Source organism: Petaurus breviceps, unplaced genomic scaffold, assembly GCF_028583685.1.
Source record: "Petaurus breviceps papuanus isolate PSGF00001 unplaced genomic scaffold, PetGlider_PUasm1.0 90881, whole genome shotgun sequence".
In the NCBI taxonomy this organism is placed as follows: Eukaryota; Metazoa; Chordata; class Mammalia; order Diprotodontia; family Petauridae; genus Petaurus; species Petaurus breviceps.
The window spans coordinates 7,902,126-7,918,444 of NW_027187369.1; the positions used below are offsets into that span (position 1 = coordinate 7,902,126).

The 16,319-nt window shown below is 41.9% G+C and overlaps 1 protein-coding gene and 1 pseudogene across 1 annotated transcript; one reads left to right on the plus strand and one right to left on the minus strand.

Moving 5' to 3' along the window:
• The first annotated feature begins 4,118 nt into the window (after positions 1-4,118).
• Positions 4,119-5,966, plus strand: LOC138150665 (actin, cytoplasmic 1 pseudogene; annotated as a pseudogene).
• A 7,399-nt stretch (positions 5,967-13,365) lies between these two features.
• Positions 13,366-14,334, minus strand: LOC138150570 (olfactory receptor 5J3-like). Its single transcript, XM_069073996.1, has one exon. It carries the CDS (start codon positions 14,332-14,334, stop codon positions 13,366-13,368), a length of 969 nt encoding a protein of 322 aa, XP_068930097.1.
• Between the last annotated feature and the right edge of the window lie 1,985 nt (positions 14,335-16,319).

The following is a 16,319-nucleotide window of genomic DNA, read 5'->3' on the forward strand; positions in this document are numbered from 1 at the left end:
TCTGTATGATCACTTTGGAGGGGGGTGGTATGGCAGATCATTTTGGGATTATAAGTTGAGCTAGATGGACACTGATGTTCCTTCCAATCCTGAAAATTTGTGATTCTGGCATTTTGTAAGGGCAGTCTGGGTTTGAGATCAGGACTAATTCTGGGATCAAAATTAGGGATCAGGCTGGGTTTGGTATTAGGGCTCAGCCTGGAGCCTCAGAAATTGGAATCAGTGTATATTTGGCATTGGTCTATGGAAGCATCTATTGCTATGTTTCTGGCCTGTGCTGTGCATTAATCCTTACATGGTACTAGGGGTTGTGAGGTATCTGGTTTGGGGAGTCTCCTTTTGGTTGGGTTTAGGCATCAGCATCTGCTTAAGGCTAGGATCAGATGACAATTTGGGGCCAAGGTTATGTTTTAGTCTGTGAGCTAGTTTAGGAGTTAGTATAAAGGATTAGTTTGTAGCCAGGGGAGAGGGTCAGGTTTCAGTCTATGTCTAGGGTAAGGATTCTAGAGCTGTAGTTAGGACTCAGTTTATAGCTAGAGTTCAGGTTCAGACTTCATTTGGGACTGAATTTAGGAGCTGATCTCTGACTATGGTTAGGAATCAGCTGGGATAAAGCTCTTTGGGACAGAGGCAACATGGAATATGGGACTGGGTACCGGGCTTAGAATCAGGAAGATCTGAGTTCAAATCTAGTGCTTACTGGACAAATCACATAATGTCTTCAAGTCTCAGTTTTCTTATCAGTAGCATGGGGACAGCAATACATCCCACAATAACACCCCATGGGGTTGTTGGGAAGTAGAAATGAGATTGTATCTGTAAAGTGCTTTGCAAACTTTAGAGCATTATATAGATGCTATTCTTAGTGATCAGTGGGTAACTGGGCTTAGTGTTCAATATGTGCTCAGTCTTTGGGCTCAATCTATAACCAGATCTGGGATCTTTCAATCTGCCTCATTTTCCGAGGTTATTGAACCTTTTCTCCAAGGTTATCAGTGATTTTTTACCCTTACAATGTGATGGTCTTTCATTCGTCTTCATGTTACTTGACCACTCTGTAGCTTGATAACTGTCAACCACCCCTTCATCTTGTATACCATCTCCCTTGATATCTGGCACACAGCCCTCTTCTAGTAATTGTTGGATCATTCCTCAGTCCCCTTTGTTGAATCATCACCAACATCCTGACCCCTAACAATGGGCACCCCCCAAAAAACCTGTTCTGGGGTCTCTTCTTACCTCCTCTCTCAGTGATCTTGTCAGTTCCCAAGGGTTCAATTATCCCTGTGCAAATAACTCCTAAATCCATATGTCCAGTAATCTGGCAGGTCTAGTCTGGCATTACCAACTGCTTACTAGATTATACTCCAGTGGATATCTCAAATTCAGCATGTCCAAAATTGAATTCATTATATTTTTCCCCCAAACTCACTCTTTTTCCAAATATCCATATTTTTATTAAGGAAATCATGAGCTTTCCAGGCAGTCAGATTTATATCCTTGCCCCCCCACCCCATTTTCAATCAGTTGCCAGGTTTTGATTCTACCTCCACAGTATCTCTCAAATCTCGGCACCCTTCTCACACACCCATCCTTCTAGTTCAGGGCCTCAGCATCTCTTACCTGTTCTGTTCTAATTTCCTCCTAATTGGTCTTCAGTCTCCAGCTTCTGCTGTCTTTAGTCTATCTTCCACACAGCTGATAAATGGATGATCCTAAAACACAGACCTGACAATGTTCTTCCTCTACTCAACAATCTTCAAGGGCTCTCTGTTTCCTCTAGGAAAACAAAACACTTCCACATGAACTTCAAATCCTTTTGTAATCTTACTCCCATTTACCTTTTTAGTTTTATTTCATATTACTCCCCTTCATGTACTATTACCTTTTTAGTTTTATTTCATATTACTCCCCTTCATGTACTATCTATTCCAGGCAAACTGGCTTACTACCTGTTCCCTAGACAATGATATCCCATCTTCCTCCTCGATGACTTTGCATAACTGGTCCTTCATGTGTGGAAAGTGCTCTTTCCTCACTTGACTCAAAATGACTTTGTCAATTTTTTTCTTTACTTCTCAATGTATACATTATAGACTGGTAGAATATAAACTTCTTGAAGACAGAACTATCATTTTTGTCTTTTTATGCCCAGTAGGGCCTTAATAACTGTTTATTTCTCTCCTCTCCAATCTAAAATAATCTTCCTAAGTTACAGACACAACATTGTTCCCCTGCTGAAAAATCTCCATTCTGCCTTTAAGATAAAATGTAAGCTTCTCAGCTTGAGAGAGCAATGTAGTTTAGTACATAAAGAGAGCATTGGTTGTGGAGTTGGGAAGTCAGGAAGACCTGAGTTCGAGTCTCACTTCAGATGATTCCAAGCTACTTGGCCTTGGTGTTGTTTCATCTCTCTATGTCTCAGTTTTGTCATCTGTCAAATGAGGAGATTGAATTGGATGACCTCTGAGGTCCCTTTCAGCTCTAGAGCTAAGAACTTGTATTGAGGGGAACTGAAACCTTTTCTAAGGTACTCTTCACTGTCCACTTAATCTCCTGGTTCCTCAAACATAAGATAATGGGGATGACAAATGCATAAAATATAAAGACAGCACAGCCGTCAAAGAAGAATTTTAATGATAAGAATTACTCATGTCTCTAGAGAGTTTGAAGGGTCACCAAAGAGTTTTTTCACAACAACTCTTATTGCCATCTTTCTGAGGAGGAAAAACAGGCTCAGAAAATTTAAGTGACTTGATCCAAGTCTTCCTGCAGTAAGTGTTATGTCTGGGGCTCTCAAATGTGCCCTAAGGTTGACAGGGCAGCGTCTCAGCCACCATTTCAGACGCCCAGTTTGAGCTGTCTCAGGAAAATCTTATCATCACAGATTATTATAACAGTAGATGTCTGATGCTTGTTCGGTGAGTTATTTGTAACCATGGTGCACAGGACCTTAATGACAGAGCTGGGACCCAAACTCAGAGCTCTTCAACTCATATTAGACCAAAGGAAAATATTTACCAAGAGTCCTTTCCATTAGACCTTACCAAAAGGACTTTCCATTAGATGAAAGGAAAATATCGATCGAATGTCCCTTAGTGGGTTTCTTAGACTAGTTTTAATCCTTAAAAGGGCATCTATTTCTTGAATTCTATCACTTCCCTGTCCCTCAAGATGTTTTCCATGGGAAATATCAACTTGTAGGAAACAGAGACTATTCAGGACAGTAAAGTAGCTAGATGGGGGCTGAATATACATGAAAATGAGGGTCCCATAAAAGAGGCTGATAGCAGTCAAATGGGAGAAGGTAGGGAAGGCTTTGAATTTACTTGCAGTCAAGTGAATCCTCAGGACAGCCACAATGACAGTGACAAGAACCAAATGATCATCAAGGAACTTAACTGGAAGATGTCCCCAATGGAAAAAAGGAACTCATTTAGGTGTGTCTGAGCAGGAAAGGGCCAAGAGTAGGGGAACGTCACAAAAGCTCTTGAGGATGACATTGAAGTCATAGAAGTTAAATAGAAACATCAGACCTCCAAGGAAAATGACATTGGAGGCCTCACCTATGTAGAAAATAGCCAATGGCTGGATATAATGTGTCTCAGACATAGCAACACCATAGTGAAAGGTGGGTAGCATAGTATGCCACTGCAGACATACAACATGGAGCCGAGAGGTGGCACTCAGTGATGGCAATGAGCAGAAACAACAGCGGTTTTACCCCATGCCAAGCAAAGGAAATAATCTTGTGGTTATCCAAGGAATCCCTCAGCATGTTGAGGGCCATGATAGAGGAGAAATGCAAATCTTACAAATTATAGATTTCATAAGAAGAAATATAAGTAAGTTTGGAGATGTGGGCTGATGCCAAAGAGGATGACTCTATCAAGGGTTCCCATGGTGGTGACAGCATATGCCAAGGCAAACACTCCAAAACAGGATAGCCTGACATTAGGGGTCATCCATGATTCCAGAACAGCCAAAGTCAGCCACCACCAAACTGTGGCTATTGGACCCCCACTCCTTGGCCACCCATCCCACTCCCCAGCGGTAGCTGCTGTATATTCAATCAAACTAATGGATCATGGCCTGTTAGAAATGGTAGTTTCGAGCTGTGAGCTCTTCCACCCAGCGTGCACTTGCCTCCCCCCTGCCTCCAGGTGAGGCACCACCTCCTCTCTTCTCTTAAGGGTTTAAACTTGCCGCTTCAAAGTTCACTATGGATGATGATATTGCTGCTCTCATTGTTGACAATGGCTCTGGAATGTGCAAAGATGGCTTTGCAGGAGACGATACCCCTCGGGATGTCTTCCATTCCATTGTTGGGTGCCCCAGACATCAGGGTGTGATGGTGGACATGAGCCAGAAAGACAGCTATGTGGGGGATGAGGCCCAGAGCAAGAGAGGTATTCTGACCCTGAAGTACCCCATTGAACATGGTATTGTCACCAACTGGGATGACATGGAGATGATCTGGCATACTTTCTACAACGAGCTCCGCGTGGCCCCTGAAGAGCACCCTGTGCTGCTCACAGAAACCCCCCTGAGCCCCAAAGCCAACAGAGAAAAGATGACTCAGATTATGTTTGAGACCTTCAATACCCCAGCCATGTACATTGCCATCCAGGCTGTGCTGTCCCTGTATGCCTCTGGTCGTACCACTGGTATTGTGATGGACTCCGGTGATGGTGTGACCCACACTGTGCCCATCTATGAAGGTTATGCCCTTCCCCATGCCATCCTCCATCTGGATCTGGCTGGCCGTGATCTGACAGACTACCTCATGAAGATCCTGACCGAGAGAGGGTACAGTTTCACCACCACAGCTGAGAGGGAAATCGTGCATGACATCAAGGAGAAGCTGTGTTATGTCGCCCTAGACTTTGAGCAGGAGATGGCCACCGCTGCATCCAGCTTCTCTCTGGAAAAGAGCTATGAGCTCCCTGATGGTCAGGTTATCACCATTGGCAACGAGAGGTTCTGGTGCCCAGAAGCTCTCTTCCAACCATCTTTCTTAGGTATGGAATACTGTGGAATCCATGAAACTACCTTCAACTCAATCATGAAGTGTGATGTTGACATCCGTAAGGATTTGTATGCCAACACCGTGTTGTCAGGTGGTACCACCATGTACCCAGGCATTGCTGACAGGATGCAGAAGGAGATTACAGCTCTAGCTCCCAGCACAATGAAAATCAAGATCATTGCCCCGCCTGAGCGAGTGCAAATACTCTGTCTGGATTGGAGGCTCCATCCTGGCGTCTCTCTCCACCTTCCAGCAGATGTGGATCAGCAAGCAAGAGTATGATGCATTAGGGCCCTCCATTGTCCACCGCAAATGCTTCTAAATGGACTGTTTGTGTTGTTTTTTTATTTTTTTTTTGTCAAAGGGTGTGACATGATGACATAAGTGCCCAAAAAAAGAGATGAGATTGGCATGGCTTTATTTGTTTTTGTGTTTTTTTTTTTTTGGCACTTGACTCAGGACTTAAAAACTGGAATGGTGAAGGTGATGAGCAGTCTAGGTATGTTGGAGGCAAACATCCCCAAAGTTCTCCAGGGAGTCTTCAGGACTCTGATTGTACATTTGTTTTTTTTTAATAATCATTCCAAATACCGTCTAATGCATTGTGACAGTTACAGGCCTCTGTGAAGGCTGTCAAGGAGCGATGTAACAGATCCCGAGGGGGAGGGGGAGGGGGGAGGTACTAGTATGGCTTTAAGTGTAAATTACGTAATCCTTAAAAAAACTTTTTGTATATTCCGCCTTAATACTTGTTCCTTTTTTTTTAATTGTCAGCCATATGGAATGGCTCCCTGCCCCCAACATAGATGTGAATGAGGACTTTTCTAGTCTCCCTGTGAGTTTTGAGATTGGTGCCAGTACTTGGGGGAGGGGAAGAGCTTTACCTGTACACTGACTTAAGACCAGTTCAAATAAAAGTGCACATGTTAAAGAAAAAGTAGCTTCACCTTCTACTTTGTATAGCCACTCATCTATGGAGAGATTCCTTGGGATAGGGTCTTCCTCTCAAATGATCATCACAGTTCCCATTTCTATAGCATCTTACACATATGTATGCAAAGTTCTTTTCTCCCAGTTCCACTGTGAGAAGGAGGTATTATGGCCATAATTTTACAAAGTTGGAGTTGGGGTAGAAAACTAAGACTCACACATGGAAAGTGACTTAGCCAAGGTCCCAAACCTTAGTAAATATCAATGACACAAGTGAAGCCCAGGTCTTCTTACTCCATACCTAGTGCCAAATACTTACTGCCTCATAGTGCCTCACTTCTTCACCTCTGTAGACACAGAGCTTTGATTAAGGCACAGAGAAACAACACAGATTCTTGTCCATCCATAAGATTCCATCTGAAAGATGGCACAGAATTAGCCTGTTGACATCAAGCACGTTTGAACAGTTGTCATACCACACAATTGTCATAGTAGTTCTATTTCTTCAAACCACTGCCAGTCACTATCATTCTCAGCCCCCTCCTCCAAAAAAACTTCCCTTTGAATGACCTCAACCAGTACTGAATGTATCTTGGTGCTACCCTCTACAGCCTGTTAGATAAATTCATACATACATAGATATATACATAAATAGTGTATACATATACATATACATAGATAGTTTTTTATGTGTAGTTTCTTTGATATATTTGGCCTCCCTGGTAAGAGTTTAGGCTTCTTGGGGTCCCTACCAGGGCAGGAACCCTGTCTTGGGATTTTCTGTAGCATATAAACTCAGACAAGTCTTAGATCACTGATGCCACCAATCCCCCAGTTCCTTTATTCAAGCCCCCTGCTTCAGAAGTACCATAGAATTTCCTAAGCCCCCCCCCCAAATAACAGCAATTTCTTAGGTATTTAAAGGGGCATTTCGTATAAAGCCTTACAAAGGGAATCTATGGTATGGAGGAGTATTGCAATAGATGTAAAGGTTAATGATTTCACAGACAAAGGTTCTTGTCATTAATCTTGGACTTCAATAGTTACAGAACATTTGTCTCCTCCTTGAGTTCCCTTCTGCTCAACTTTCTTCTGAAGGGTCTTGACCTTAATATTAACTCAGTCCTGCTTTCCTTGCTATGGATTTGGCTGCCCTGGCTGCTGTTTTTCATCCTCTGGAATCTTCTCTATCCCATCAATCAATATGGAGCTCAGGCAGGCCCTGTCTACTCTTAGGCCCCCATCAATCATTTCCAGGATACCTCACTTTAATCCCTGACTAAGGTGTGGGATAGTGACTCCCACAGGCATAGACAGTCCGAACAGCTCTGAAAGCTACAAGTCGAACTTAATAGATATTTACAAAGAAAAACAAGCTGATGTCAGAGAGCCTTGCAGTTTTGTCTACGGTCCTCTTTTCATGTGCTACTGTGTATATGGAAATGCTTGTTTTGTTTGTTCAGAATAAAAATGAAGCATGGCTTATTTATGCTCTAAGGACTCTTCAATCCTTAGCTCTAAGTTAGGATACTAGTTCTTATTTCCACTAATGATCCAGATCTCCAGAGTTTAGCTCTATCTCCCCCTCAGGGTTCTGGGGTTAACTGTGTTAACTGTGACATGGATCTCCAGTGTCATAGGCTAAAATATGTTTTCCCCCAGGATTGTCAGTTGAGAATCATTTAGTCAACAGGTCTTGAATACTTTTAGAAAGGAGTATTTACTGAGATGGAACAAAATAGGAACAGTTCTGGTATAATACTCCCCTCCACACACAAAGTCTATCACACACTTACTTTCCAACAAGTACATACAGAATCCAGAAGAAAGTGCATTTGAGCTTAGACCACACATGTAACAAAAGTTTAGGTAACAATTCTTGGTTGCTCTAAGACATTTTCCCCATTTTTGGAGTGTTCAACAAATTCCTTTTAGGAGTGGAGTAGTCTTTTTTGCTGAATTCCTTGAAGAACTATGAACAAAGTCTATGCTTGGCTCCCAATGATTCAACACTGTCACCAAATTTGGGGAAGCCATTTAGGATGCTGATGGGACAACACCTCTAAATCTTTTGAAGATGGAAAAGTACTTCTCTGGTCAAAGTGAGGTGGGGGTGGGTAATAGGTTAGTGAGAAGGAAGAAGAGCTGAGGCCTCTCCTTTCCCCCAGGGTGATTTCTCCGCAGTGGTATTCTGGATAACTACATTATCAGATTTCTGAAAAAGCTTCCCAGTTTGGCAAACTCAGTGCTTTCATACTGGATCCAGATGGTAAAATGAAATCCAACAGCCAAGCAGAACAGATCACTTGTTTGGTATCATGTCATCAAATTTCTTTTTGATTGGTTGGCATGTGTTACCACCCAGTTAAAATGGAGTGGGATGGTTTTGACCTCACCTATACAAAATTAAAGAAAGTGGCTCATACCCTACCCTTACCCCTTAAAAATCTTCATGCAACTTTTCCCTGTCTGAGCCTCAAAGGTACTTCCTAAGTTTCAGGACTCAACTTCTTGCTCCTTAAGTGTACTTTAAGCCTTGGAAGTTATCTGACTCCTAAGAGTTTTTCTTGATGCCTCTGATAGCTTGACCTTCATTTTCTTTTTTCTTTTCTTTTCTTTTCTTTTCTTTTCTTTTCTTTTCTTTTCTTTTCTTTTCTTTTCTTTTCTTTTCTTTTCTTTTCTTTTCTTTTCTTTTCTTTTCTTTTCTTTTTGGAGGGCAATTGGGATTAAGTAACTTGCCCAAGGTTACACGGTTAGTTTTTTTGTGTGGGTGTTAAGTGTCTGTGGTCGGAATCGAACTCGGGTCCTCCTGACTCCGGGGCTGGCGTTTTACTCACTGTGCCACCTAGCCGCCCCTTGACCTTCATTTTCTAACCACCTCTCTTTTCTTTTTTTAATTTTCAAACATTTTTCTCTCCCTCCCACATCTCCACCCAATTGGGAAAAAGGAAAAAGGAAACTTTTGACAAATATGCAGTCAAGAGAAACAAATTTCTTCCATTGGCCATATCCAATGATTTTCGTCTTGTTCCACATGTTGAATCCTTTGCCTCTCCATCAGAAGGCTTCATCATGAATCCTCTGGAATCGTGATTGGTCATTGCACTGATCAGAGTTCTTCTTTCTTCCTCCCTCCCTTTATGCCAAGGGGAATTACTTTAGAGAATGAGAATGACTTGGTGCCAACCCAGTTTTACCCCCAGGAGAAACACTTGAAGAATCCACCCTGCTAGTGGAAGGTCACAATCATCCCCAATGGATCATATGTCCCTTTCGCTTTTAAGCCAACCCTTGGGAAAAAGATATTAGTTCTATGGAATGCAGATGGAAAAGTAGGGCCAGTTCTTACTCACAAGTTAAAGAAGAGAATGTAATACATGCCAGAAGAATGAAGCAGAAATGGAAATAAAGACTCCTTTGCGTAAGAGTGGCCAGAATGAAGGGGACCAACACTGCTGTGGCCACTTGCTGCCACAGTCATTTTGACACTTAGCTCTATTTTCTAACTATCCTAGCCTCATAGGAGGTTTCAGCTGAAAGGGACCTTAGAGGTCATCTATTCAGAATCTCTTATTTTATAAAGGATGAAACTGAGGCCCAAGGGAGTGACGTGACTTGCCCAAGGTCACCCAGCTGATAAGGAGCAGAGTGAGGATTCACACTTCTGACTCCAAATTCAGTATGCTTGCCTCTGTACCACACAGGCAAGTCATCTCTCACTGCAGATCACAACCTTGGCAAATATCTTAGTGTAAATTCCCTAGATGGCCCACCCCAACAAAGTGGATGTCACACACAGGTATGAGTGCTAGAGAAAACCACAGTAAAGAAATAAATATGGCTGAAGAAGGCAGATGCAGAGGAGAATAAGGCAGTAGTTTGAGGGGTTTTTTAACTTTCTCCTTTTGTAGCATATTTCAGAAAATTATCTTATTTTTTAATGGACCAAAGGACAATAGGGATTTCCCTCCCATTTCTCAGTTTATGCCTTTATCCCAATAGGATTCCTTGTCATATACCCCTGGTCAGGATCAGTTGCAGTGTGTATAGGGGGCAGGGGGAGCTGGGATGGGTTAGGGCAGATGTAATCTATCCATTCCTGGCACATCCTCCAACTCTGAATTCCTTGTCTCATGGCTTTCCAGAAAGTCCTAATTTTTTAAAAAGCAGCTAAGTATCACAGTGGGTAGAGCATTGGATTCTAAGTCAGGAAGTCCTGAGTTAAAATCTGCTTCAGACACTCATGAGCTGTGTGACTCTGGGCAAGTCACTAACTTTTCTGTGCCTCAGTTTCCTCATCTGCAAAATGGAGATAATAATAGCAGCTACTTCCCAGGGTTATTGTAAGGATCAAGCAGAGATCATATTTGTAAAGCGCCGTGCAAACCTTAAAGCACCTTATACATACTAGCTAGTATTTTTATTATAAGAAGAGATTGTAAAAATAACACACCTTTTATCCTGTCTTGTAGCTCAGTATACAACTTCAAATGCCTAGTCACAAAGGGATTATCCCAACCCCAGGGGAACCATCTCATTTCCAATAGGGGAACAGGGTGGGGTAGGGCACCTGCCTCTCAATCTACTCCACAAATGCTTTTTTTTGGTGAATCATTCCAAGCCCATGGGCAATTCACAGCCCCTGTGCAAGACACAGAGTTATACAGAGAACCACTTACTCCAAGATTATGATGCTGCTCAGACATGAAATCTAGTTGTTGGGTTTTTTATTATTATTAGCAAGAATACAAGCATTGTTCAATATTAATGTCACAATTAGTATAGTTAGTCTGTTAATAATAGAAGTTACAAAAATGACATGAACATCTCAGTAGATGCAGAAAGGTCTTTAGCAAAATACAGAACTCATTTGTGTTAAGAATTCTATGAAGCAAAGAGATGGAATGACCTTTCTGTAATATGATCGAAAAGATTTAATTAAAGCTAAGACCTATCATTATTTGTAAAGGAGAAATTCTGGAAGCTTTCCAAATAAGATCAGGGGTGAAGCAGGGATATTCATAGTCTCCTTTTGGGACTATACTAAAAATGTCAGCTATATCAATAAGACAGGAAAATTAAATTAAGGGAATGAGCATTGCCAATGAAAGGGAAAATTATCTCTTTCTGTGGATAATCTCAACCAACCATTTCTATGTTTTTATGGATAATATTAACCAGCCAATCACAATTAACAAGCATTAATTGTTTACGATATGCCAGGTACCAGACTAGAAGCTGGAGATACAAAGACAAAAGCAAATCAGCCCCTGCCCTTATGTTCTGTATCAGAAGAAACAATATATACACTGATGATGATGATTATAGTAATTACAGTACTAGTAGTAGCAACAGTAGCTATAGTGGCAGGAGTAGTAGCAGTGGCAAAAAAATACACTACTTTAAGGTTTGCATCTATATTCTCTTGTGCAAGAGAATTTATATATATATATGTATATGTTCTATATAGAGAGAACATATATATATATATTTAGAATATATTTAAGGTTTTACATCTATATTCTCTTGTGCAAGGGAAATACAAATTTATTTGAGGGGGCACTAGCAGTCAGGTGAATCAGGTAAGGCCTCATTTAGGAGATGACCCTTGAGCTGAGCATTGAAGAGAGTTAAGAATCCAAGAAGCATATATGAGAGAGTAATGCATTTCAAGGAGGTATCTTTAAAAAGGTCCAGAGGTGGGTGTTGTGTTAGAAGAAAAGCTTTTGGTCCAGTTTGACCATACTATAGAGTGCATGAAGCAAAGTAAGGTCTAGTAGCCCTGGAATTGTACCCATACTATGAGTAGCTTTAAATTCCAAATGGGGGAGTTGGGATTTGATCCTAGAGGCAATGGAGATCACTGGAACTTTTGAGAAACAGAGTGATGAGGTCAAACCTGTGCTTTAGGGGTATCACTTTGGCAGCAGTGTAGACTGGAGAAGGCAGGGGCTAGTAAGCAATCCAGTTAGGAGACTATTAATGCAAGTGAGAGATAAAGGTCTGAATTAGAATGGTGTTTATATGAGAAGAAAAGAAAAAGATGAGAGTAATGTTGAGAAGATAGAATAAAGAAAACTTAGCAAATAATTAGGAGGCCACATTGGTCAGTAGAAAGAGTACTGGCTTTAGAATCAGAGGATCTGGGTTCAAATCCTACCTCTGATATGTTCTACCTGTGTTATGTTGCCCAAAATCATACTCCCCACACCTGGATCTCACTTTCTTCATCTTTAAAATAAGGGTATTGGACTAAATGACCTTTGAGATGCCTTCCAATTCTACATCTGTAATCTGATTATTGGATACAGAGAATTAAAGAGAGAAAAGAGTTAAGGATTAACCCCAGTTTGTGAATAGAAGTACCTAGAAAGACAGGTATAGAACATACTGACAGAAATGATATGACAATCTACTTAGAAAACCCTTAGAAAACCACCATCCCTCCCCAATGCAATAAAGACAATAGCTTCAGCAAAGTAGGATACACAAAATAAATTCACAAAATCATTAGCATTTCTGTATATTATTAGCAAACCATGAGGAAGAACTAGAAAGAGAAATGCCACTGAAAATAACAATGAACTGCATTAAATATTTGTGAGACAACCTACCTAGACACGCATAGGACTTATATAACAACAAAACAATTTCTATAAAAATTAAGGAAGACATAAATGAGTGGAAAGATGTTCAGTGTCCATGACTGCATCATGCCAGTATATGAAAAAATTATTATAGAATTCAAATTAGTCTGTAGATTTAGCACTATGTTAATCAAATTGTTGAGGAGATTCTTTATAGAAAGTGACAAAATAACTATAAAATTGATATAGATTTTTGAATTATCTTGTTATAACAGAAAAATCCCTCTTCCACATTCAGATATTCATATATTTAAAGATGGCTACCATGTTTCCCATGCCCCCATGTTGAACATCTCCAATTCCTTAAACCAGTTTTCATATGGCATGAGCTTGAATCCCTTTGCCTGTTTATCTCCCCACCACCAGCCCTGCTACACACTTTACAGATTCTAAATGTCCTTCCAAAACTGGGGCAGCCAAACAGAACATGCTTCTCAAAATGTGCCTAAATAGGATCAAAGACCATGAGACTGTCGTTACCTAGTCCTCAACATCATACCTCTCTTAATGAAGCCCAAGAATACATCAGAGCTTTTTTTTGGTCTGTCCTATCATATTGCATCACCTTAAGGTTATAGGCCTAAGGTACTTAGGTCCCTCAGATCAGGGCAGACTGCTGCCTAATCATGTCTCCCCCATTTCAGTTGAGTTTTTGAACTGCTGTCACCCCCATGTTAATTACTTTGTCCTTATTACTACCATGAATTAATCAATGAGCTAGAAAAGGTCCCTTTTCCTTGTTTAGATATAAATCAATGATTATGTCTGCACAACTTGGCCCTTATATAGGATCCTAGACAGGACCTTCTTCAGGGCCTGTTTCACTTCCTGGTTCCTCAGACTATAGATAACAGGATTCAACATGGGTATGACCATTGTGTAAAATATGGAGACCACTTGGTCCTGATTTGGGGCTGAGTTGGAAGTGGGCCGTAAATATATGAATATAAGTGTCCCATAGAACAGACTAACAGTAGTCATATGGGAGGCACAGGTGGAAAAAGCTTTGCGTTTGCCTTCAGCTAGTCGGATTCTCATAATGGCAATGATGATGAATGTGTAGGAGACTACAATCACAAGTAGTGAGGTCATCTGGATAAAGGCCCCAAAGGCAAAGACCAGGATATTACAGACCTGAGTGTCAGAGCAGGACAGAGCCAACAGTGGGCGGATGTCACAGAAGAAGCTCTTGACCATGTTGGCCCTGCAGAAGGAGAGCTTTGAGATGGAGCTCGTTACTGTCAAGGAATTGATGAGCCCAACAGTATAGCAAACAGCCACAAGGGAAGTACAAGCCCACGAGGACATGAGTACTGGGTAAAGCAGTGGGTTGCAGATGGCAACGTAGCGGTCATAAGCCATGGAGGCCAAGAGATAAAGTTCTGCCGAGGCCAAGACAATGAACAAGCCCAGCTGTGTCATACATCCAGACCAAGAAATAATTTTGTTCTCTGACAGCAAATCCCTCAGAATTCTGGGAGCTGTGACTGAAGAGTAGCAGGAATCAAGAAAGGAAAGGTGGCTAAGAAAGAAGTACATGGGGGTGTGGATCTTGGGGTAGATCCTGATGAGAAAGATGAGGCCCAGGTTGCCCGCCAAGGTCACAGTGTACATGAGCAAGAAGAGACCAAACAGGAATTTCTGCTGCTCAGGGTCTTCTGAAATCCCCCAAAGTACAAACTCACTCACTGTGGTTACATTGCCATCTTCCACGAGGCTAGGTTGCATTATCTAGGAGAAGAGAGTCCAAGAAATTATCGGCAGTGTTTTTTTTTTTTGCTGCACAACCCTTCATACTCCTCCCCACAATGTACTAGTACTCCAGTCAAACTGCACTAAGCACCATCCAAGAGAGGCAGCAAAGTATAGAAGAAAGAGCATTGATCTAGAGTTCAAAAGACCTGGGTTCAAATCCTACTGTGTGATTTGGGGCAAGTCCATTAATCTCCCTGGGCCTCAGTTTCCTCCTCTGTAAAATGAGGAGGTTGGATTCCACTCTGGGGTCCCTTCCAGCTGTAGATCTAGGATCCTACATGTGACATGGGGCAAGACTCTCCCCCTCCCTGGGCCTCAGTTCCTTCATCTGTAAAAGGATGGGGCTGGACTAGATGGCCTCCGAGGTTCTTTCTAGCTCTAGAGACATGATATTGTGACCTCTGAAAAATAGTTTCTTCATCTATAAAATGAAGGGCTTGGGCTAAAGGGCCTCTGAGGTTGCTTCTAGCTGTGCATCTTATATGTGATGTTGGGCAAGTCACTTCCCCTCCATGCATAGCAGTTTCCTCTTCTAAAATGATAGCTCTCAGATCTATGATCCTATGTATGAACTTAGATAAGTCACCTCTTCTGGCTGGGCCTCAGTTTTCTCCTCTGTAAAATAAGGAGAAGGGTCAGACTAGATGGTCTCTGAAAGCCCTTTTAGCCCTAAATCTAGCATCCCATGATCCATCCTTTGTGTTAAGTCCCACTTTCCTTTTAAAATTTTTTCCCACTTTCCTTTTTATGTTTTTTTTCTCTCCCAGTTTCCCATTTTCTTTTAGCCATCCAGGACACTCAGAACTTTCTTGGGAGCTTCAGATCTCAGCAAAAAGAACCTCAGGATTTGGTTCCTGATGTTCCTGGTGGTTTTTCCTCTTTTTCAGCAGCATCGCTGCCTCTGAGGTTAAGAAGGCCCATTGATAGTTTCTTCCTTAGGGGCAGCCAGGTGGCTCAGCAAGTAAGAGCACTGGCTCCAGTGTTGTGATGACCTGGAGATCGAATCCCGGGCTCAGACACTCAACTGGCCGTGTAACCTTGAGCAAGTTACTTAACCCCAATTGCTTAAAAAAAAAGGAGTTTCTTCCTTTTGATGCATAATCTGCCCCACCCCCACACACGCACACATACCATGTACCTTACTCTCCAGGAGTCCACCATTCCCATGGCACATGCCCAGTCCATACTCCAACTTCCCATTGCCCTGCTCCATTTGGAGGTCAATAAAGGTTTATTTTTAGAGTCAAAAATTGATCAAACACTGACTCAATTTTTTTCATCTGTAAAATGGGATAGTAGTACTTATTACACTTCCTGCACAGAGATATGATAATGAAAACACTTTGATGGGGCATCCAGGTGGCGCAGCAAGTAAGACCGCTGGCCCTGGCGTCAGGAGACCCAGGATCGGTTCCAGCCTCAGATACTTGGCACCCACACAAAAAACAACTGGCCGTGTAACCTTGAGCAAGTTACTTAAGCCCAATTGCTTAAAAAAAAAAACCTTTGAAAACCTTATTGAAGTATTCTCATTACATGAGTCCTGTCTCCCAACACCGTTGTTATAAAGGTTTCCTCCTACTTGGCTTCAGTTTGGCTCTATATTCACTGGCAGCTTTGGGGGGGGCGGGGGAAGGAAAACATAATTTAGTGGGCCTTGGTTTGCCCAAACTGGTTTACTTCTGCCGCTACTAGTCTGTGAGCCAAGGGATTCTCCTTGGATAGGGCAGGAGAGAAGAACCCCAAATCTTGGGCAAGTCTGACTCTAGTCAGGGGTGATCTTCTAAGCATCCTCTCCATGCTTCCACTCTCAATAACTCCAGCTGCATCTTCTGGTCATCCAACTCTATCCAGTTGACCAATCTCCCTGTGCCCTCCCTTCCCCTCCTTCCTGAGACCCCAGTACAAGATGAAAACTACCCTACAAAGAGACTTGTTATCCAATAAACTTATTTGAA

Coding starts and splice junctions, on each gene's coding strand:
- LOC138150570 (XM_069073996.1), bottom strand. CDS start 14,334: ATGCAACCTAGCCTCGTGGAAGATGGCAATGTAACCACAGTGAGTGAG.